Raw genomic sequence first — 24,945 nt, 5'->3', positions numbered from 1 at the left:
TTTAAAATACCATTTCTTAAAAATAATTCTGCAGGTTATTTGCACAGAAGCTGGTGACAGAGGCATTTGAGGCAAGGCAATGTTGGGGAAGATGGGGATGGGAAGGGATGAGGGTGGTGGGGTCAAATTCCCATTGCATTAGCTGYTTGTGTTACACATGGGCAGGTCTGTACCACTGCTGAGCAACAGGAGCTTGCACAGAAATGTGGACATCAGCATTTTAATGTAGACATGGAAGAAACTAATAGGATTTGGTGATTCATTATTAAAAACAATTCCATTCAAAAGAGGAAAGTGCTTTGKTTTTAGGGCCTTAAAGGTAAAACCTTATATTCTTCCTAGTCTGAGTCGTTAGTTTTCAAATTAGACCCTGAACTTACTGGAGATAGCTCACTAGGAGGTGATCTTTCTTTAATCCAGGCCTGTTTACTAATTTTGTGTGCATATTGTTTGCCATTGTACCTCCTCTCTGTCTTTGCTTCTCCGTTACTGAAACTGTTTCTCAGTTTGGTGGAATTCCAATGTTTTGAAYGCTCATGTCAGTACAGCCATTTATTTTGTTGCTTTTATGCTAATTTTGTTATTTTTGAAGTATGGCAGCCTTCATTTTTTTTTGTATTACACAATTTTTTTTTATTTTAATGTAGAGGTTTTAAGTATATCTGGATTGTTTTCTTATAAAAAACTCTTTACTTGAAATCGGAACTTTCTACTAAGTCACTGTTCTTGCTTATGTTTGTGTAGGGGAAAATGCAGTGTTGCACTTCTGAATGAGACAGAATCTGTGCTGTCATACCTGGAGAAAGAGGTAATATGTGATTTCTATGGAAKTAAATATTGGGATGGGTTTATTTTTCTTTTACAGCTTTGTTTTTAATAAATGGGCAAACAATACTTYGACAATCTTATCTTGGATGATAGGTTAGAAAAATAGTGTTGTTCAAAACACTGAAAAATATTATTGGATAAAAATTTTAATTGACACTCTTAAATGATAGGSTTATTATGAATCTGTTTGTATTTAGAAAATAATTAATTTGAAGTAATTAATATGTTATCTTACAGAAGAAAAATAKAGAGATGTTTTCCTATAGCGGGTACTGAAAGGAGAATTTACATGCTGCTTTTTTTTTCCTCCTTATTTGCTCCGCTTTCTCTTTTAATTAATGGAAAGTATCCCTTCACCTTCCTCTGGAAGGTGTTTAGGATGCTTAGCTTTACCAGAGAGGARGAAAATTCTCCAAGAATTTGGAAGATAACTATTGCAAAATTCGTTTAAAATAAACATATTTTTCTTTGGAATSTATTAATATAATGTCACAAAGACAGTGTTTTCTAACTGAAATTAGCATSTCTTTAAATATCTACACCAAACCATTGATAATCAATAAAAATATTTGTGAAAGCAGGGCTTGGCCTATACTTCATGTGACTATACCACATTTGCCAATACTGTCTTAGTGCCTCAAAAGAGTTTACGCAGACAGTGTTTAATTTTTTTGAGACCAATTTATAATGGAAAGTCAGTATGGTAGAGACACTTTAGATTGAAAACATGTTAAATTCAGAAAGCAGTTAATGTTAATTCTCTTCAAATCCACTGATATATTTTTGTGTATGAATCTTTTCATTATTGCTCTGTTCTGAAGCAAGTCCAAACAATGAAAGAAGTTTCAATTGGCCTTTTGAAAGTACCCATGAAACATCATGATATGAAACAACATATTATGTAAAACAAAGATTTATGTACCAAATCTGTGTTCTGTAAAGTAYACAAATTTCTAAATGGAAGGTGTTATAAGTTTGCAAACCTAATTTTAAAAATTATTATGGTGTTGCAAATGTGTCTTTCTTTTTTAGGATGCTTTTTTTTATTCATTGGTATATGATCCATCGCTGAAAACGCTATTAGCAGACAAGGGAGAAATCAGAGTGGGGCCTAGATATCAAGCAGATGTGCCAGACATGCTTGTGGAAGGTAAATAAATGATCTTTGATTAGTGAAAAAAGTCCTCATCTTGCATTATTGCTCATGCTGACTTTGTGCACTAAGGTACATAGAGGCAGAGAAAGTAAGATGATAGGTCTGAGAAAATTAATGAACACCAGTAGGTATTATGGAGAAAGAAAGGATACTTGAATAGCTGCTGAAAATATGTCCATTTTCAGTCTGTTTGTACTGCAATTTAGGCATTTGGTTTTTTTTTTTTGTGTAATTGTATGGTCTGGTTAGTTATTTCATACAGGCTTCATGGAGAGAAAATGTTAAGGACCAACCCATTTTGTAAAATAATAACAATGTAGTACAACAAGTGAAAAATGTATTTCTTCTTTCCCTTTTAAAATGAACAATGCATAGAGAATTCATGTCTTTGTATCATTTTATTTTMAAATATTGTCTTTCTTTAAAGCATCTTGTCTGTTTTGTAGCAGGATTGAAATATTTCTAGTCTTTGCATAGCTTTAAAATCACTGATATTTTTCTATTTTATGTATAATCTAGCACAACCACCTATGCCTTAGTCTTTTGCTACATGGAAACTATTATTTTAAACAAGATTTCAAATATTTATTTAATGCTTAGATGATACTTAAGAAGAATGAGTAGCTGTGTCTTGTTATGTTTGCAATTGTATTTACYCATTAAATTTAAAAAAAAAWTTCCTTGGAAGTATCTAGGTAGATACAGATGGTAATTATTTTTTAATATGAAAGGATAATGTGAAAAGAACATCYCTTGCAGGAGGTCCAAGAGGTTCTGAATGCTCCAAATATATATGTATTTGTAACCTTAAGTGTTGTGTTTTCTATTCATCATGATGGGCTTTTTTTTTTTTTTTCTGCTATGCTTTTTGTTTTGCAGAAAAGCCCCCATTATTTCTAATTACTACAGAGCTTACTTAATAAATGTATAAAACTAAAASAAGCCGAATTTGATTTCTGGCAAGTGGCAGATTATTTTACAATGAATGCTGTTTAACTGATTACCTACATTATTATTCTGACTTTTCTTTTCATAACCAGAAATAAACTACAGGAAGTCAGATTTGTTTACAAGGTGCTCAGATTTGTTTCAGAACGGGTTTATGAATAGACTTTATGATCCATTGCTATTCTTGCTGTAAAATGTACCTGCCACAGGGAAAAAAATATTCCTGTAGGCATTCATATRCTCAAGAGGAAAGCTTGCCAGAGGATTAATGTGCAAATGGCTGTCTCAATGGGTGGGAGGTAGGTGGGAAGTACTGATGGGATTCCCAAGTACCTGGCTGAACTGTAGGCTTTTCAGGATAAGCTAGGGTTGTCTGCCAGGCAGGAAGTCTTTTCCCTGTGAATTCTTCTTACTTAAATTACTAAAGACAGAGGTTAATTATGAAATAGTGATTATTACATATAAAGTAAACTTTTTCCTGTTCAAATTTTGCTTATTTGATTTTTTTCTAAAGTTAAATTCCATATTAATTTAAACTACCGTTACCAATTTCTTCTGGAGCTTAATATTCTGAGTTAAATCCTTGATTTGGTTAAAATGAGTAGAAGACCTCTCTCTGACATCATGAAGACAGGATTTCACTGTGTGTTACAGTCCTCTTTTTCTCACACTCCACTAACCCCCAAATGCAATAAATGGTGCAGTCTTCTTGCTRTCTTTAGTAGGAAACAATAATTTATCAAAGCTGAGAAGCACAAAGATGCCTGCAAACCAAGGATCTGTTGGTACATGGAGTACTCGMGCAGTTTAGTTGGATTAATCTACTTTTATTTCAAGTGGCTAGTGGAAAAAGAAGAGTTTGGTTTTGGGAGGATAAAAATATCTGAATTATGGTAGTTTTGACTGATTTTTTTCTAAATGTTTCCATAGCCCTCTGACCTCCAAGGGAAAACAAAAGATGAATCAGCTGTTGCTGTGTCTTTATGTAAACTGACAGCCTGGAAGTTAATCCATTCACTGTCAAGCCTTTTCTTTAATGAAAACAAATATAAACAATGTTTAAAATCAATAGAATAATTGTATTTGAAAAATAAGGAATTYTGTGAAGATTTTTAGTCTTTAGATAAATTTTTCAGCCTGTATTAAAAGTTGCTAGTGATCTCTATCTCCAAATTTTTATGATCTAATGTGTAACTCTTTAAAAGTTTAGGGTAATCACCTGAAATTTAAAGAGAGAATTTAGACAATATCATGTCAGTTAGGAAAAATCAGTCTTTATACCATCTAATAATATAATTGTAAAATAAAATGAAAAGCATTACTGAATTTGTTGACACATAAAATTTGTCTCTTAATGTAAAGGAAGAATGCCTTTTTGAAGGTGGTTGGTAGGAATATTTTATATTTACAGGAAATCCCCAAAACCATTAAAACAGTAAAACTAGACAAATAGAAAGTTCACACACCATTAATTGTTTTATTTTCAAAGTTATTGGCATATAAATCTAATTCAAATGACGAAAGACATGCCAGTTCAGATTAGCTTTCAGAAGACCAGACAGAACATGGCTGAAAAGTAAAAAGATGTCTCGAGAAACATGAAAATAATTTGTTTGGAAAGGTACTGATATATTTYAGCATATTCAAAATTCAAATTGCTTTCACTTTCTCCGTAGTGTGATAACTTACCTTCTATCAATGAACAATGTGGGGTGTTTTTTTTTTTATTTTTGGTGTTTATTGGAGAGCTATGTGCGGTTTTTTTGTAGGAATAGATTTTTTTTTCCTTTGCATTGATGTTGCCGTTTTTGTATCCTTGAGTAAAACGTACTGCAAAAGCAGATGGTTAGGTCAAACTTTGGATAATGCAGCATATCTGCTTCTTCCTGTCCCAGGGGTGTATTGTATAAATTTATGTTTCTCTTTAATTTTTGAAATGAAAAGAACATCTGCTTTACAAAGTCTGAAAGGTTTATTAATATCAAGATGCATACTAAAGTATTCCAGATTCCACTGTTTTCTATTTTTCCACTTTAAGTTACATTGAATCATAAATCCTTTACACAATGGCAGTAAACAAATATAAGCAAAAGTTTAAATTTGGTTGAAAATGTGTAAGCCTTGTAAATCTATGCCACTTTTGTTTGTAATGTTTAGCTAAATTGCTTAGATCACACATTTAGTGAAGACTGTAACTTTGGAGAAAGACCAGAGCAGATTTCTTTCCACGGTCTCTTCCGACTTTTGTTATCACCATTCTTGGGAGTAAAAGTTGTCAGATTTGAATGATGTTATGGTTGTGTGAAGTCTTTTGTCCCCCCAGTGCCAAGTGTTGCAGTCTGTCTACTCTAGTTTGAAGATTTGTAGAGTCTTTTTAGTTGCTTTTAATACACTGGAAGACAGGAGACTCTTCTGCAGCGTTGGCTCAGATTCTGGCTAGTAGGATACTGCAGAAGGTCCTTTCTTTGTTTTAACAACACATTCTCTGGTGGCTTATTCTGTATGACAGGATATAGCAGTTTTCACATCTGTTTCCAGCATGAGGTAACATTTTTCTCCTCTGTGCAAAACARAATAAAAAGGTTTGTCTCTGAGAATCAAAAGCATGAATTTGGACAAGGAGTATCTCGTTTCAAGCATCCCAACTCCACAGTACAGGSGCAAGGTATCTGATTCTCTGCATGCAATGGCCAGAAGCTGCTGTCTGGTGCATTCACCTACTGTGTTTCATCAACAGATTATAAATTACATCCCAACTAAGTTCAATAAAYAAAGCTAAAGACCCTAAACAAGCAAGAATAAAACCCTATACAGTGTTGCTTTGGGCAAGTCATTATTATTGTTGTTACTTGGTTACAAGRCATACTTTTATAAATTGCTCTGAATATGATCAAATTATTGTCACCTTTAGCTAACATATTTTCTTTAGCTGTGTTTTGTGTATGGGAAGATTCACACAGGCAAAGCAGCTTAGATACTTGGTAGACTTTTTATGTAACACTGATTCTTACTTACTAACATTGATTTTCACAGCTTTAAAATCCAAATGTTTTTTTAATTCTGCCATTTCAACCAGTGTGGCTCAGGCAGGGGAACTACTGATGCAGATTGTTTTACATGATTGGCTAAAAAACAGAATGAGAGAGAGAAAAGTGCCGGCATGGCATTAGGGATACAGTTTATGAAGTAGGATAATGCTTAAGAATGGGAGAAACTGGGAAATTTTTGGCTCTGTAGGATTTCATCTAATGCATTGTTCTTCCTGTCACAGGGCGCTGCTCTTTCTGCCTCATGCATGCCATCATAGGCCTGATTGCAGCTGTCACAAAATGTAAATGTGTTTGCACAAAATAAAATGCATGACAGCTTAGCTAAACAAATACAACTGAAGTCATGTTGCAAATTGGGAAGCCAACTTTTATAGTTTACAGTAATCTCATTGGCCAAATCAGTAATATCTTAAGTAACGCTTAATGTCTTTCATTCATGGTGTTGTGAATTGAGTGGAAAGGCTTCAACAAAGTCAAAACAGGTCAATARTTCTTTTTCTGTTTGTCAAAGCTCTACTAAAACTTCTGGAACAAAGGATAGTTTCTAAACAAATCTAACAAAAAACTTTATTGTGACTCCATTCAGGGCATGATTTGTAAGTCTAGTGAAACTACTTGCAGTGATTCTCTGGCAAAAATATCCAAACCAAACAACTGTATTTTCAAGGAAATTACTGCAATTTGGAATAACAATTTCCTATGATTTTTTAAGAAGTAATTTATCAAAATTAATTTTCTGTTGTTCCATTTGCTTTTGTGTACCAGGATCTGGTAGAAGAGTGCAGTGCTAGGCAATGTAACATGTTTAAGTGTTGAAATCAGCCTTTTCCAGAAAACAGCCCAGCAGCGTAGGAAGGACCATTCTGAATCAAACCAGCAGCTGTTTATCCATGCAAATCTTGTCACTTTGGTCTCTTGGTTTTCTCAAAACCTTTTTAAATCCTATTAGAAATCCAACAGGCGGTCACCTTGAGCTTCCTTGCGTCCCTCCGTGATCWTTTTGTAGCACTTCAGGAATTATATGAGGAGGGATTTTTCTTTATAAAAGGCCTGTTGTGTCTTTGTTGCAATTTTGACTAACTTGGCTAGTGTAGCTGTGAGCCTTGACTATGCTTAGTTCCCCTTTTTAGCTCACATTCCCTCCTTCACACTCTGGGTATAASACAAATGGATTTGTGTTCATGTGTCTCTTTTAGTAGCTATTGTATCCCTGAGCTCCTGTAGAAATCTTGAGAGGATGCTTGTCTAATCTCAAGTAATTTGTTCATACTGTACAGTTGTTCTGTAAACTTCCTACAGATGCTTCATTTTAAGGTATATATTGTAGATCTCATGATGCACATGAACCTCTCCACTTCTGTCCAGTTATCATAAATGCAGAAAATTAATTTTATTTCTCTTCCAACAATTAATTTGAATTTCCCTTATTTGCTTCCTTTTTAAATAGATCACATTGTCAGTCTCGGGCTCTTTGGTAGTTTATAGACTTTCGACTCTTTTGTTGGTCTGAGAGTACTTCAGTCATTTCAATGCCCTCTGACATTTGGACAATGTTGTAGCAAATAGGAGAATAAAAGAAGAGTGACAAGAAAAAAATAGACCCCACATCTAATCAATCACAAGTACAGTTTTCTCCCTTTGTGATGGGAGATGTCCTTAATTTTTTTTCTAGCTGAAGGAAAAATTATAGGGTATTCCTACTCTAAGGATTCTGAGTGCACAGTGACTCAGGTAGACCTTGCTGGGCAAAAGGGAAGCTTGTCAGAGAGAGAAATGGGATGGTGGATGCAGGAATGGTTTAGGTTGATATGGGAAATGAGTTCTCAGTTTCCCTGCAGAAGTGTCTGAAAGGAAACAACCATAAGGAGATTGACAAATATGATGTCAGTGATTGGAACGATTTGGTTTAAAGGCTTATCTGGAGAACTGGCTGCTAGTCCTAATTGAGTGTTGCCACCAGCAATGCCAGACTGTTTGCAAGTTCCTGTTTTRATAGCCTGGAGGGATGGTCTTAGAGTCACATGCTAATGGTCCCAGCCCAGTGCTGCTTATCTCTTGCATCTGGGTTCAAAAGGAGACCACAGTGTTCCAGGGAATTCTTTATGGAGCAGGGATCTGACACAATTGATTTCTCTCTGGGCATTTAAAGCAATACAAAGAATGTGGAGGTGGGCAAGGAAGAGGAGTTGCCCCCTGCTAAGACACACAGAAGAGGAATTAGCGTCTCTGAAATGGAGGAAGAAGCAGCCTGTATGAAAGATGTTCTGTTCAAAGCTTTTTTTTTTTTTCTTTTAAGAAATAAAATAGTAAACTAAAAGCCAGAGTCCCTCTTGCACACCTGAAAATACCCCCTGAGTGCATAGAAATAGCACTTGCTGTGCAGTTGGTTCCATTTTTGAAGCCAACATTGTTGGCTTCAATTAATGCAGTTCAAGTAAATGAGCACTTGATAAGAAGAAGGGGAGCAGTTGGGCAAGTTCAGGCTGTAAGTTTTGGATGACATACAGAGAAACTGTATTCAAAGTTTCTAATTTTTTTCTGTTTTGAAAAGGAATAAATTAATTTCTTTAAGGTTTCTAAGGTCTTGACTGTTTTTTGCTTCTTACTGCAACTCCAGAGCATTTTAATAGACCAGACGTACCAAATGGAAGCTATTAAACTCCGAGTTAAAGCCTTTTATTGTTTGGGAATATTGCAATTTCAGGATTTTAAGTTTAAACAGGGTTACAAATAAAGAGACAGATGAGAAATTCATCTACAATCTGTTTGGATTTTTAATATTATGAAAGTTCAAGATGCTTAGACTTGGTGTATTGTATTTTTTGGCTCTAGAAATGCTTCCCATATAACTAATTTTTTTTTCATTTAGTAAATGAAAAATATATCTTAGAATAGTGCAACTCAACTGTAATTTCATGAAAGGGATCTGTTACATTGTGGTACATAATGCTCTCATTTATTATATGAACCACTGCTGAATTTAAAAATCACTCATACAACCGGAGACCTGCACCAGTAACTTGAATGGTGCATCTGATTTTCTTGTCAAAAGTCTGGCTGTCAGATTATTTCTGTTAGTGTTGATGTAGTTGCAATGATTTAATTCTGTCATGAGAAGATAATAATTAGTCCTTTTTAAAATCCGTTGATATGAAGTATTTTTAGAAGGTTCTGTGTTAAAATATTTCASTTAAAAATTGGACAGCCAGACATTTTGAAGACAGATAATGTGTGTCTGTAAAAAATATCTGACAGGATAAACAAATATTGTTTTTTCAGAAAACATCGTCTGTAATTTCTTCAAGTGGTCACTTTTATGACAATTACTGGATATGAACTGGGTACCTTAGTAGGTAGTTCCTAGGACATAATTCAGAAAATATTGCCTTTTTTTTACTGAGTTTAATGTTTCTCAGATACTGTCTAAACTTTTTTTGTTTAAATGGCTTTAAATAATCATGAGGGCTGATGATTTTGAGGCCATGTTAATGTTTCCTTTGTGAGTGAAACAAATTGCCATTGCAAGAATAAATTAGTGGATTTAATGTAAAGCCAGTTAAGTATGATCAAAGGAAGAGTTGCTTTTTTTGTGCACATACAGAAGGTGACAACAGCAGCACCTTTAGGCTCTTCGATGAGCAGTATGTGAGGAAAAGATTTTAATGGAAAAAGCTGTCAACCATGAAGTTATTTTTGGTGGGGTTGAGGAACTAGTGTGTCTACTAGCTTGCATACCTCCCTTGTCCTATATGCAGCAAGCTGGGAGTTCACAGTCAGTGTCTCAAACCAGGTTTCCTGTTAATTCCAGATAACTGTATTGGGATCCAGAGAGCAGAAAGCAAAGCTCGAAGTCTGTAATAAAAAACACCTTTAGAGGCAAGGACAAAAGGAGATGTTAATGCCTAACTGAGGTYTGTTTCTAGATGCCTAGGAACCTTGTAGAAATTGATTTCACCAAGCTCAGTGTGAAATGCATTGAAATTTTATATTTTGACAGAACATCTGGTAAGTTAGCAGCAAAATAAATGCTAACTTCAAAATATTGGTCAGGATATGCCAGAAGGACAGCAATCCTGGTCCAGCTRTAAGATGGTGGCTTTCTATTTCAATGGATTTTTCAGAAGGAATGCGTGGAACAAAAGAGGTAACAAGCAGATTTAGGAGTTCCTATGTGTGGAAGCTGCAATAAAACACCAGGTATAACARGTATGATGGTGCTAACCCAGTAAGACTCACCTTTATGGTCAGAGTAGAAGGATCTTGCCTAGGCTTGATTCATCTCAGCTGCARAYRGATATCTCAAATAKATCAGATATTTAGATGAAATGAATCTCAACAAGTAATAAAATTCCTGYTTAYATMTGCTCAAATATATTTTGTTCTCCARTGGGGTTTCTTTTCGTTGCACTTTTGGCTTTGAGTTAACATGAAATTTACCATGAATGTCCCATGAAATGGTATAAAGTTTTTGTGTAATTTTGATCAAACTGGCCAAATACAGCCGTGGCGATTTTTGAGCTTCAGTTTTTAGATTGTTTGTAACTTCTCTGTTCAGAGAAGAGTTGGAAATTGTGCTGTTTATCCACTGGATTTTGTAGAAGCTGTTCAATAGTTGAAGCGAACTATGCAGGCTGTAATGCTTGGGGATAGTTGGTGTGAGTTTTTTCGGTCGTTCTTGTTTGTTGGTTGTTTGAATTTTTTTATCCCTGTCCTGAATTGTAAAGGCATGTCTGCTTTTCTCTAGTTCAATTTACGCTGGAGGTGAAGTCAGTCAAAGTTTTGGTCTTTGAAAAAAAAGGGCCCTGGTACCCTGCTGTCTTTAGCTTCTTAAGACKTGGGCTTTTGTTATCAGTGTTCTGTTTGTTCTGAGCCTCTTATTTTTCTACAGCTCGAAGGAAATTATTAAAGTAGGTGTCTTATTCCTGTGGTTGCAGTGCAGCATGAATGGTGTGTGCTGCATTGTTGGTGTGGAAAGTTGTGCGTGATTGCTGTCAGAAAGATGTTGTTGTTAATAATAGCTGTRGAACCTTGGCTGAGATTATTCGAATACTAAATGAGGTCTGTCARGTAGTCAGTGTTATGAAGGATACAGTTATTTATTGTGTGCTGTCTGTGTGCTTATTATCCCCCTGAGCACTCAAATCACTTTTCAAGCAGCARCATCTTAGTGTTTAATTGACTTTGCTGGTATTTTCTACCTCAGTAACTTTGCCTAAAAGGACTTATTGGAAGTTCAGATTTTTGTTTCTTTGCTCTTTTGCTGCAAGTCTGATTTTTCTTCTAARTTTATTCTGTAGAAGATGAAAAACAAATGGCAGATGCAGATGAAAYGTGGTGTTTTACATTTGAATAAGTCAAAATATATTTCATCCTTAACAAAAAGTTCTTCTCTAAATTGTTTTGTTTKCATTTATTCACATGAAAAGTCTTATTTCTCTTTAGAATGTTTAAGTCACATGGAATTTGCATATTTGTAACATTAAGGCTCTTTAAAGTCCAATGCAAGCCAAAACTGCAGAACCACAGAATTCATTTTAATTAAGTCAGGGTTTGGTGGTGGTTTATTTTTTTTTGTTTGGTTTTTTTGGGGGGTATTTTTTTTGTTTCCCTCCCTTTTGTTTTTGTGTGTGTGTGTGTTTTGTTTGTTCATTTGTTTGTTTTTTTTCAAGAATGTGTCTCTGCATTGTGCTGTCTCTTTTTTAAAAGCAAGTATTTTAACTATTATTAATATTTATATGTAGTACAGTACTGTTATTATTTACACTCASAATAACTTTCACTATGCTTCTCTGAAAACTCTACTACCTCATGTGTTGTTATTTCAGGAATTTCAGAAAAAACTGAAAACAGTTCTGCAGGGTTTTGAGAAGGAGCCTTATTTATTCCTTCCTTCCTTCCAGCATTGGGTATTTCCATAAACCAGCTGTTTTTGATACAACATTATGTAGAAGTTGGTCATTGATACATGGTTACAATTCAGTTTATTCTGAGCTCAAGTGTAATTCTTTCTCTTGATTTTTAGGAATTTAGAACATGATGAATTAAAGCTCTTTTGATAATCAGTGATTAAATTATAAGAACAGTAAAGCTGAACACTGTGAGAATTTTAAGGTCATAGGAGGCAGTTCTATTTTAAAAGGGATTTTTCAAGTGAAGAATGACTAAAAATTTTTTATTAATTCAAACTCTAAAGAACAGATGGTGATTGAACTATGCATGTTCTATTGGCTTTAAAAATGCCCAGTAGCAGTTTAAATGTTTGTAGACAAGTAACAGGCCTACGTTGTGTGATGTCTTTCATTAGTATTTGTATCCTCTATATGTAGCCTGTGTTTCACTTCTAATTCTAGTCYTTATACATTTCATATGTTCATAAATTTTTACCATGAGATTTGTGTAAACCTAYAACTCCTTCTCTTAATAACTGAAATATGGATCATATAGGCAATCCATATAGGCAATCTTAGGCAGAGGAGAGATTGTTTTGAAATTGAAAGGCAAGCAAATGATTTTTCTTTTTCCTATACTTTTCATCTAAACTTTCTCATGTTACTTTGACCACAGAAGTTATTTTCACATAACTCCATTATATTTTTTGAAGAGTTAAGTGTAAGTTTTTGAACATTTTGTCTGGATTATTCTTGATTATCTATACTGATGAGAATTGCAAATGATAAAAAAAAGGAGTAATAAGAATTTTATGCAGGATATGCTGACTATTTTAGTGAGGAACTAATGAGCTTTTCATCTAAGGACAAAGCTTAGATTTTACATTAGACAGACAGACTTAATGTCTGGAATTTTGTTCATGTACCATAACAGAAAATTTAATGTGATCCTATTTTTCTCCTCTGCAAGTGAGAGAGAATGTTTGCAAGCTGTTTAAATAGCAGCATGAGAATGTGGCTCATGAGCTGAAACCTCATTTTCACTGATTGGTTACCTATGTTTACAGTGATGGCACCCAAAGAGCACATGAAACTATGTTCAAAAAAACATTTAGGATTACCTGCTGATAGTATACTCTCTAAGAATTCAAGCAAAAACCTTCTGAATGCTTTATCTGCTAAAGAAATATCATTGTGTTGCCTGCTGAACTCATCTAGGGGTGGATAAGAACCAACAAGCTCCTCTCTTCCACATCCTTGCAATGTTAGCTAGGATAGAGATATTCCCATTTCACAAGCACAAAACTGACACACAGAGATGAAGATACTGAATTGGGTTCTTAGCTCTGTGCCAAGTATTAAGAATATGAGCCTCTACAAATTCCTCCATGTTTGTCTGCTTAGATGTCTGCTGAATCTGAGGAATTAACACACACATCAAAACTGGCTGATTTCAGGAGGTTGTATGAATAAATGAATTTGCTTACTAGGAAGAATTTTGTGTTTGGAACCCTTAGTTTGGTGTCCAGGTCTGTCCACGGATACTTCCACTGCCTTACTGTGACCAAAACCCCACAACTAAGGATTTTCTGTCCCATGGAATGAAAGATCCAGCAGCTGGTATCTCAGTTTGCATATCCTGAAAAGTGGATTCATTCAGAGAGCTGAGCACTGCAGGTGTTCAGTTTGCATGTTTGGATTGAATTGACAGCTGAATTACTTTTTGAGAAGGAGAATAAAAACGTATTTTGAAAAATAGTGCAAGTGAAGCAAAATACAGAAATACGACTTTATACATCCCAAGTGTGTTTAAAATTAGGTACCTCATCAACTGTTTGTCATTGGAAGTGGAATTTGTATTGTTTCATTGAAAAACATTTTTGAAATAAAACCTAACTTATAGATTCATATTTCAGTTTCTTAATAGCATATGATATTGCATATTGCAGTATTGTTATTAAATAGTGTTATATTGCAGTATTATTATTAATTCAAAGAATTGCGCTCTCAGAATCTGTTTATAGTTTATATTGGAAATTATTTTCTTTTAGTTGGATACAAAAAAACATAGAATCATGCTGAATCTGATGTGCTAGTTACCTTTGGGGTATTTATCTGCAGAAAGTGCAATCTTAAGGACTAAATAGTTCTTTAATTTTTTGTACCTCATCTTTAATACATTTGGTTTGCTTTGGTTTTGTAAATTTTTTCTTCCACGTTTTTTGTAGAGGGGCATATCATGCTTTCATTTGTTTAAAATGACTAACTGAAACACAAAACTTTTTAACTTGCCTTTTAAAGAAAAGTCTAACTTTTTTAAAATTAGAAGAGAGCCATGAGAAATAATAGATGGGATGACTGATGAGGAGTAAACTAGAAATATTTCTGACCATCTACTTAYGTTTTCCAGTAAAATTAGTAATTGGGATTAGCCTGGCTATAGTAAAATTACAAGCAGTGATTAGAATAAGTTKGATATACTGGTCTGTCATACCAGCTGTTAAAAAAATTGCCTGGCACTTCTCAGAAGCTGTAATTGGTATGCTGATGCTGGTAAGGGAAGGTGATGCTTTTAAAATGGAAYTTCTCAGATGCACTGAAAATGTTGAAAGTAAAACTCCTTTGTGGTCTGGGTCTTGCAATATAACAAATTAATACTCAGAGAACTTTATAATCTGTTCGGTTTGGATGTCTTATACTTTGGTGTCCAGTTCAACAATATAGAAGATAAATGTTGATGTGCTAACAGAGAAGTTACATTTTAAAGTGGTTAGGCAYGTTAAAAATCCTATGGGATGTCGTACAGGCATGATCAGCTGAGGATCAACAGATAAAGCAAGTAAAACACAAAGGATTTATAATTAGTATTTTGAAAGACCTGTTTATTTTATATGATCCTTCTATACTGATGCTTTCAGCAAAGGCAAAGGAAGTTAACAAAATACTTGTTCCTGAAATGAACTTTTCAAAGATTTCTACAGCACTGCTTGACTGCCTCCATGGTTTGTTCTGTTGAAGTTACTTTTCCTCTTTAAGTGAATCTATCCACTAAGTAGCTTTTTAAAGTGTAGTTCGGCAGACACCACTTATTTTCTGGAAACATCTGTCTACCATTGTTGTAGTGATATTTATTATTGCAATTATTATATGTGTTCAGATTATTTTGGTATAGATTTTCCATTGCTTGTATCTTATTTATGTCTAGTGCCATTATAAAATACTGCTTGGCAATATTTCAGACTCACCTTTTTCAAGAGTTACAACACGTTGTARTAGCAATTGTTTCATTACCTGTCATTGAAGTAAGAATTGTAGTATTGCAATTTTTTTGTTCTCTTGGCAAACTTGATTCGGAAGAGTGACATGTTTTGATTGAATACTGGGGCTGTGTTTGTGTGATGTTTTCTCTTTGTGAGAAGTATAATCGACCTGAGTGTTGTTATGATCTCCAGAATATGATGTCCTGAAACAGTTAACTAACATTAAAGATATTTGAAAACTATTAACAGATTGGAATGAAACACTAAGAGATTATTTATAAAATGGAGAACATCACCCACATTGTGTCTGTCACAGATGGAAGAAATGAATGTATTGACAGGTGTGCAATCGATGGAATAAGTTTATAGATCTAAAATYCTATCCAAGATGTCAGAAACTAACAGTTTGTCTCCAGTACTGGATGTGAATTAGCTTGAACAGAAGCTGCAGTCCYATTAGGCAGCCAATTCTTTATTGCCTGTGTATTGGAAGAAAGTAATTTACAGTGTTTTTCTGAGAATGTGACAGTGAAATTTGTTCCTGAAACATTAACAGACAGCATGGTACAGTTTTAACTTGTGTGTTTGCTAGGGATAAATATATATCACATTTTAATTTCCTTCCAGAGTCAATGTGCTAGAGAACTCACCATATCTGATGTGATTTCAGAAGAGCCAGTGCTTGGTTTGCAGTCTGCTTGCAGACTTTGAAGTGTATGGGTTATTTCACGTCATGATAATACTGTGAATGTTCAGACTGGCTGTTTTCATTAARTCATAAGAAATAGCACAGACTAAAGTGATCTTCTGTGTCATCAGAGAGGTACCTACACAGCCTAGATTTTCAAAAGGGAGTGAAATGGCTGTATCTGAAAACAGGTTTTTATTGCCGTAGTAGCTTGTAAAAGTCAGAGAAAAGTACTGGCAACCAGGTRAACATTAGTGATTTTCACATGTTTGCTGAGGGAAGAATGCACTCCTATTCTAAAACAGCAAGGAAAGAYAGTGATTCTGACTTTGCTCTTATCATCTCTTGTGGCCACAAATGTGTTGGCTACATCCCACAGGTAAATCTTCTTGTACTGGTAGAATATGTGGTGCTTCCTCCATCAGCCTCTGAAATGTTTCTTGTTTACAGAAGTTATTGGTTATTAAAAATCTAGGCTTCCTTATGAATGTGAATCCTTGTACCAAATTCACAGTTCACTGTTATTCCATGCAGTCCAAATGCCATCYTTGTGTAACAGTGAATGTAGTGCAAATTGCATTTTGGAAACCACCTCCATTGTTTCAGCCATGTGCGTGYACACAGATTATGCTGTTCAGCCAAATGAAGCTGGGAAATGATGATGTATAGAGTCACCTTCTTATGGTGTAGCCTTGTGTATTGGTTTATAAAAGGATAGAACTAGTCAATGTACACAGCCATTTTAATAGTATGATTTAGATTAACAGTACCGGTAATGTAATGGCTGAAGAGGTAAAAAAACGTTTAAATAGAGTAGAGAGCATTTTCGCATAATGATTTGTGTTTTGGGGGCATAGAATACAAATTGGATAGAACTTAATTGCTAAAGCTAGTTAACTGTAAAATTAATTTTAGTATGGCATAAGTGAAACAGTAACTTTGATACAGTAGACAAGCAATTTAAAGAAACTACTGGTTACTTAGGTTATTGTTTCAATTTTATAATTACATTGTATTAAGGTTAATTGATATTACACCTCCTAAGAATGTCTCCTTRAATTGAAATGATGATGTTAAAGGAAGATATTTATTTTGGTGATGCTGCATTATGGAACTGAAATGCTGATTGCTAAGTACTCAGTGTGTATGTCTATATGTTTGAAACTGTAYGATGTCTCTTTTAAACATAGTGCAAGGACTACACAAAACAAAATGTTGTGAGTAATAAGTGTTTTGTCCCATCTACCTTTTGACAGGAGAATTAGATGACAGAGAACAGGCAAAGCTGGAAGTAAAAGTATGGGATCCAGATAGYCCCCTTACTGACCGTCAGATTGACCAATTTTTAGTTGTAGCACGGTAAGATTAAAATCCTCTCATTAAAAAATCCTTTTTCTGCTGACTGTTTATTCCCCTATATTGTGTTACTCATCTTGTTTGCCATTTTGTGAGCCCTTCTCTTTCCCACAGTTAGCTAAAGAGAAAATCAGACCATGATCCTTGGTATATTTATTGAAGGTAGCAATACAGAGAGAGAAAAAGAAAGTGAGTTTTGTGATAATGCTACACTCYTTGCATTTCAGCTTATAATAGAATTTTATTCTTTGAATGTAGATGTCAGTTTGCTTTCCCCTCGGAGTAAATTATTTCAGTGGTAATAATAATGAAGTCTTGTTTTACAGTACTTGGAATTTCATSGCATAAAGTAGAAGTTAAGAGTTGAAATAAAGGAAATGTTAACAAATTAAATGGTGCAGAACTTGCCACATCAGCTGAAAAATACGCGGTGCAATTGTTTTGAATGAATGTTGAAATAAAGTTTTGAATGTTTTTCATTAGTTAAAAAATCAGGTCAGTTTAATTTTATAAATTAATATGATTATGCAGATTTATGAGAGGAACATCAAAGTGCTTTGAATTAAGAAATACCTTTAAAAATTGTTTCTCTATTTGAAAAAAACCCTTCAAAAATCTGCAGGCTTCTTACTGAAGGACAATTCTACATTCATAGGATACAGTAGGTTTTGCYCTTGCTCTTKAATTCATACTTACAAAGGTACTGTTCTAATGATAACAGAAAACAGAGTTAACATGGTTTTTATCCTGAATAAGTCCATCTGSTGCATTTTCTGTAACCTGCTTGCAGAGTGTAATCTCAAATCTTCTTAAGCAAATAATCCTTTTACATGGGTTTTTGATTTTTTTTTCTTTCTCCCTTTTGAATGAAACATTTTCAAGAAGGAGGGAAAAAAACGTTACTCTGCATTTGACAGCTTATGTGTATGGTGATATGGGATGCTGAATTATTGCTTTACAGTTCAGGTGGTGACCCACTTGTTTTTCTCTTACTCTCCCACTTGGAATGTTGTATCCTTTCTATACAGTACTATTTTTTTTCTATACAGTACTAATTTTCAAGCAAGACAGAGGGGTTTAGGTGTTAACAAGTGTTGAGAAGGTCACMGTGTCTGGTAGATGCTCCACAGAAATCAGGAATCAGAACTACTTCTTCACTAGCAGTATAATACCCGGAGGTGTATGGGCAGACTAAATGTGGTGTGCCCTAAAAACAAAATCTGCATGAAGATTGTGAGTTTGGAAGAATTCATTCATTGCTTTTAAATACCACTACTCCCTGTCTTGCAGCCACTGTGGGGAGCTGAAATAGTATTCTGTGGAGCCAAAAATGATCCCAGAGGAGTGTAGCAGTAAACAGTTAGCTGGGAAGTGACAGAGAATAATTAAATATGTGAGGAAGAACATACCTTTCTCTTCCTGTTATTTAAGAGGTCCTTTGCAATGCTGTGCCCTGACAAAGACTGCAGTTTTTTCTGGTTAATTGTAACTATTCAAGGTCCTGTGATACTGGAATGGCCGTCTGTAATCAGGGGCTACTCAGGTGCAGCTTTTTGGATGTTCTTCCACAGAACTCCATTCATCTTTGGAAGCTGCTTTTCCACTGAAAAAAACTGTTTCCAAGCTCCATATTGTATTMACAGGATGCAAAATGGCATTTCTGTTGCACAAAGTGGCCTCTGARACAGGTTTGCACCAGTTTCTCAGAAAATAGTTCTGTGATGATTTGGTGGCAGCTTTCAGTTCAGTATGTTTTGTGCAGGATTTTTGCTGGCCCATTATATAGGACCATTAAAAGCTGCTTGAGTACCAGTGGAGCTGGTATTATGATTTGGTGACCACTGCTTACAGACAGCTCTACTGTGCCCTAMCTGCAGTTCACTAGGCACTGGCTATGCCTGCTGGATTTCCAGTTGGAATGGTCTTTCTCTGACTAGGTTTAGTTCTGCAAGTTTAAAAATAYGACAAGAAGAATGTTTTCCTGAATAGCTTCCCAGGTGAGATTTTCCTTAAGTATGTGTATGCTATTGTGTTTGACATTTAAAAAGCTTTCTCAAGTGATCCCTTTTAGGTGCTACATCAAAGGAATTGAGTATTCTCATTTTTTTCAGTCTGATCTGGTTGAAAGAAGAGTTGCTTTTTCAATCATACAAGCAGCTTTGTTGTTTTTTTTAGAAGATGCTTAAATACTTTTTATTTGTGTTGCCCATTTGCCAGTATATTTATATTTTACCTTGGGCTCATAGCTTTCCCAGTCTTCCAAGGTTTATTTACTGTCTCAGCAATGAGAASCCTTTTTTCTAGGTTTATATGCTTGGTCAGTCTGGGCCTCTCACTAAGCCCTGGTATGCTGGATAGAAAGGTACAATTTCCTGGATAGAAAGGTACAAGAGTATGCCTCTCCTGTCCAGAAATTAGACATAACTGTGCTGAAAAATCAGTGGAGATTTTGAAAAAAGCAGAAGGATGCAGAGCCTTGGCCGCTTCAAATAGCCTTGCTTGTCTTACAAATCTTGAAAGTACCTTATTGCTGCTACTGAAGTGTAATTTGGGTAAGGACTTTTGCTTGAACTAGCAAAAGTATCTGTTGGGAGAAGCTTGAGGCATCAGACTAATATATTCTGGGTTTGAGATGTTTCTTGGGTAATGTTTGTGCTGTGGCAATGAACAGTCCAACAACAATTTCTACTCCATTCAAATAAGATACAATTTCATCAACCAGTTTTTCTTCTGTCTTACATACTGGCAATGTTTCTTTGTCTGCTAGCTCCAAGGCACAGGAGTTTGGGAAGCTGCAACAGCCATTTAGATCTGTCCACATTAGCAAATAGTTGAATAGAAAAGTAGAAGTGGATTTGTAGAATTGAAATGTTTGGTGCKGAGRGCTTARTGTCCAMACTGCACATTTTGASCAGTTTTATTTTTAGTTATAACTCYAATCATGTCCTGTGAACTAAATCTATGAATATGTGGAACTACTTAGAACAGAAACCCCGTTTGTATGCTGTGAGATACTTTTTGTTGTAGTATGCAGTAGATTAAAAATGCTGGGGACAGCGGCCTGGAACTCCGTTCCTAATTTGAATTGATATAGATGCACCTTGTTTCCTCCAGTCATCAGTCTCTTATAATTTCTGATATACAAGGAGTACTGAATTTCATTGACAGATCCTACGTCCTTTTCCTGATTCTGCCCCAAGTTGCACAGTGTTACCAAATTAAAGCCTTCCATTTGTCTGTATAGCATAATAGTCCTGTCTTTTTTTGGTTTGTCAGAGTAACAAATTATCCTGCCCARTCTCAAATGCAGTAGGAGGTGTGGGCTCTGGTCTGGTCTGGACAGATACTGAGAGCTCAAGAAATTACCCTTTTTTCTTTTTTTTTTTTTTAATTTTCTTTCTGTCTTCTAATTTGGTCTCTAATTTATTGCATGATACATTTTTGGTGCATTCTAGTTCTGTTTATGTGCTTTATGATTCAATGAAATCATTAAAAATGTAGTTCTTTTATTCTGCTTCATCTAACTACATTATCAACATAATCTTCTGGAAGGAATATATCTCTAAATGAAGCTATTTTACAGAAATTTGTGGTCTCAGCTTATTTCTAATTAAAGCAGGGTTTTAAAATCTAATTAAAATAGGTAGAAGCATTGCTTCTACCTTAACATTTTGTGCTTTGATTTCTATGACATTAAAATGGCATTACATACCTCTATCTAACATATTTCTCATAATTTGAATGCCTGCTTATTTTTTGATGTAAAATCATAAAATTTAGTTGTGTTAAACTAGAACTTGATCCTTTCTGTGTTGTTCCCACTTTTCCATTTTCTCAAGGACAGTGATTATATTAATTTTCTATTGGTTACTATTGATTTAGTTATAAGTGCTCATGGTATGTTGGTGTATTTGGAGATGTTCTATGACTGTATRTGTATTTGTTATTAATTTATCTTGTAGTGAAGAAGGGAACACAATGCAGCTTCATCTGGCAAGGTGTCTCATTATGCTCAGGAAACTAATACTCATTAACTGAGAACAATAAATAAAAACGTTTACAGGTGTAATCAAGCAGCAATGTTCTGTTCTTGTGAAACAATACATTGTAGTTAGTGGCAGTAGACAAAATTCCCAAAGCTCATAAATGAAAATAAATACATAAGAGGCATCAATTTTAATGGTTCAGTGTTACTATGCTTCTGGATTCTCTGGAGGTGGTGAGAARTAAAAGGAATTGGAGTTCATTAAAGAGGTAATTAAATTTAATGGCAGAATTGCAACATAAAATTATGCAGAAAAAATGGTGAAAAATCTTGATGCCAATGCTGCACTCACAAAACTAGATGTTTGCTAGCAAGGTGAATTACAGCACCTAATGGTAGGCAGATGRTTTGGCAATAAAAAAGGAAAATATGTTCACATCAAGTTTACCAGGCGTACCAAAAATTCTGTGTTTCTGCCTGTCTGTCATGCCTGGCTARTATGTTTATTCCTTTGTGTGTTTTGTATTACTGTACTTCTTGACCCAAATCAGTTTAGAAAGAACCAGTTCAGACTTGGAGATGAATTTATTTTTGTATATTTTTTTAATGAACTTTGATCTATTGCAGTGTAAAGAATAAATTTTTGTAGCAGAGAGTTTTCACAGACCTGCTTCTAGGGGGCTGTACATCTCCTCCTCTGTGACTGTGAAATTGCAGGATGGCGTACAGACACTGCCTTAAATAACATCCTGTGAATTAAACTACTTTTATCTATCAGGTTCTATTTCTGTTGAATAAGAAAGATTTCACATATGTTTCATTTCTATTCATGTGGTAATGAAAGTGAAGGTTGGTCGTAACATACATTTATATATCATGCCACTAACTTTGACTCTTTCAGGAAAATAGTAGTGGCAGGTGTCTTTTCATGTTTATCATGTCATTTCCCTTTGTGCTGTAAATATCTGAAATGATAATAATGAAGCATAGCACTGTGCAGTTGCTCAGAAATATAAAGAAAATGTGTCTTTTGTAATAGCATCATTTTACTTTGAATGTGTTCCGCAGGTCAGATTTTGCAAACTGAGTAATAAAAATCTCTGATGTATTTTTAGTTTTAAATAAATATTTTGTTACTTATATGTCTTCACTGAAGATTTTTTCTTCTTTCCAATATTTTAAATATCACAACACTCTCTTCTAAAGCAATGAGATTTATTTGCTGTTTGTAAAGTTCAGAGCAGTTTAAGGGGTTATCTTTTAGGACTGTTTCTAACTTACATGAAGAGCAACATTGGAGTAAAAAGAAGGAAAACAAAAGGCTTTCCTAATATATAGAAACTCACCAAAGATCACCTAATTGTTTTCCTCTGAAATATTAGCTCAGAGGTGAGGCATAGGACTCATTGATAGTTTGCAAGCATCTGTGGAAAATTGTGCATTTGCATATTCATGTATGCACAGATGTGGTTCACTTCAAACAGCTTTGTCCAGAGTATACTCACCAGTTCTCTGGTATCACTGAGAAAGACAAACCATGTAGAAAAATGAGCAATTTTAAAATAAACATCTTCAGATTAGAAAGGATGTATGTCCTAGGTGTATTTTCAAGAATACAAGGTAGAAGAAAATCAAGAGTTACTGGCCTGGATCCAGAACTTTCTGGATCTGATTTGAAGCCAGACTGCTGTTGCTACTGGGGAAAGCAGAGGCTATTTTTATTCTGACGTATAATTGCAGTGGTTCCAGATTTTCTTTGGTAAATAACAGCTCTTTTAAGAACTAGGTAGTGATGAGCCACTGAATCTTTGGAAGTTTGTTAGTACACTTTCTTGTGTTTACTGCTTTGTAATTTCATTGGCTACCACTAATACTCRTCTTACGCAAAATTTTGAACGATTTTTTCCTTTAATGTCTTAGACTTGAGCTATAAGAAATTTGGAGCAATGTATTTCCTGTGCTCAAAATCTAATCTGAAGTTTTGCCTGAATGAAGGGCACATGGGCACAGCAACCCCAGAGATCTCACTCAGGTTTTTTGGACAAAGACCTTGTTGAGCTTTGCTGGTTTTGTGGATTTATTCCATAATTGTAGATGCTGGCACTGGATGATATAATTTGTTTTGTTTTTACGGTTGTCAGCTGCAATCTGTTAYAAATCCTTGAGAGAACATTCTTGGTTCTGCTTTTTAAGATAGTTAAACCAAGGAAAACCTAATTAAGGTAACACTGGATCATTTAGTCTAACCCTTAAAGCTCTTATACCTGCTTGCTGATGCAGGCTGTGCAGAGAGTCATCTCCCTGCTAATAATAACAATTGTTTCTCTTGTCCATCTCTCTGCCATCAATGTAATTCATTGTCTGTGTGGCTTTTGGCTTTAGCTTATTTTGGAAAATGTGAGGACTGTTGGTTTCTGTTTGAAGTCTAAGTACTTTAATTACATGTTGAATAACTCATAAGTAGCTTGCTGAGTACAGTTTTTTGGGTTGAGGGTTTATTACTGCTATTATTGAATTGAATATAATTTCAGCTAACTATTTACAGTTACTATKTGAATTCTACAAGCTTAACAAGGCATTAATATTGAATGTTAAGAAAAATGAGTTAGAGTSTGACTGTTCAGCTTGTTGGCTTAATACTGAGTTTTATTTTGGTAGCAGGTAGGTGAAGATTAGTGTGTCTTCTGGAATTGGCATTGGTTGGTTATTTTTCTTTCCTTTTTAAAAACAATTTTTGAACGGTGGAATTAGAAAAAAATCATGCAAGGAAATGTGACAAAGGTGGTTTTTGTCCTTTGCATCAATCTGATCCTTATATCTGTATTGCTAATTGAAAAACATAAAAATTAAAGTATTTTAGTGATTTCTAAAATTAATATTGAATTTGGATCTGAATTGGCTAGCTAGATTATACAGAGCACTGTATATCACTATTCAGTTTTGAACCTAGTTACTATTTAACAGGCAAATGCTCTAAAATTTCTACACTTATTTGGAATTTTACAGTTTTTCACAAGTTTCTATGGAAGGGAGAACTGGAAGTTAGTTTGATTTCAAGGGAGTAACAGAGATGCACATACCTCCACAAGCCCCATTTGTGTCCAGTACCATCTCCATCCCCATCCTGTTCTGTCCCCATTTGCCCCCCAAATGGCACACTGCCTGCATTTTATTATTTATTAGTAATTTGTTTTGTTCTGTTACCACATTTGTTTGGTCATATTTCATGCTATTTTTTGTTATCTTTTATTGTATTGTTTTTATTATTTTRTCTTTATGTATTTTATTTATTATTAATTTTTTTTTTGCACTCATGTGCCCCAAGCTCCCACACAGCTTTCTGCTGACACTTGCAATCCTCTCCTACTCAGTAGGACTGGAAGCAATGTCCACTGGTGCATCAGTTATTACCTCCTTATCACTTACTCAAAATAAACCTAGCTTTATATTGTGTCTTAATTTTGACTTCATATTCTGGGCAACAGAATACCTTTGGGCTCTGAAGTTTGATCTGCCAGAGAGTGACTGCGAGATCATGTTCTTTGTAATGTTCATAACATACTCTGATTTTATTTTACAAATGTGGTCAAAAGGAAATAATTTCAATTGTGGAAAAGGAAGATAAGAATTTAGTAGGTAGCAGCAGAAGCGAAATGCAGTCATGCCACATTCACTGGTTTGAGCAGTAGGGACAGAAGGATCACAGGAAAGATGTTTTAGCTACAACCCTTATCAATGCCAGCATGCTGAAAGGTGTTGACTGACTATCAGGAAATGTGTTCACAA

The 24,945-nt window shown here is 34.8% G+C and overlaps 1 protein-coding gene across 1 annotated transcript in view; it reads left to right on the top strand.

Moving 5' to 3' along the window:
• Positions 1-24,945, top strand: part of MTA3 (metastasis associated 1 family member 3) — a 127,105-nt gene that overhangs the window by 31,717 nt on the left and 70,443 nt on the right. Inside the window, exons 4-6 of the mRNA XM_057367684.1 lie at positions 745-808; positions 1,861-1,978; positions 17,075-17,177. Coding sequence (XP_057223667.1) covers positions 745-808; positions 1,861-1,978; positions 17,075-17,177 — 285 coding nt within the window. The remainder of the gene's footprint in view (positions 1-744; positions 809-1,860; positions 1,979-17,074; positions 17,178-24,945) is intronic.

The sequence above is a fragment of the Malurus melanocephalus genome, unplaced genomic scaffold, assembly GCF_030028575.1.
Source record: "Malurus melanocephalus ecotype Western Australia unplaced genomic scaffold, MMel_1.1 scaffold_82, whole genome shotgun sequence".
NCBI classification, from domain to species: Eukaryota; Metazoa; Chordata; class Aves; order Passeriformes; family Maluridae; genus Malurus; species Malurus melanocephalus.
The sequence above is the reverse complement of the archived record's forward strand: the minus strand, read 5'-3'. Positions and strand labels throughout refer to the sequence as shown.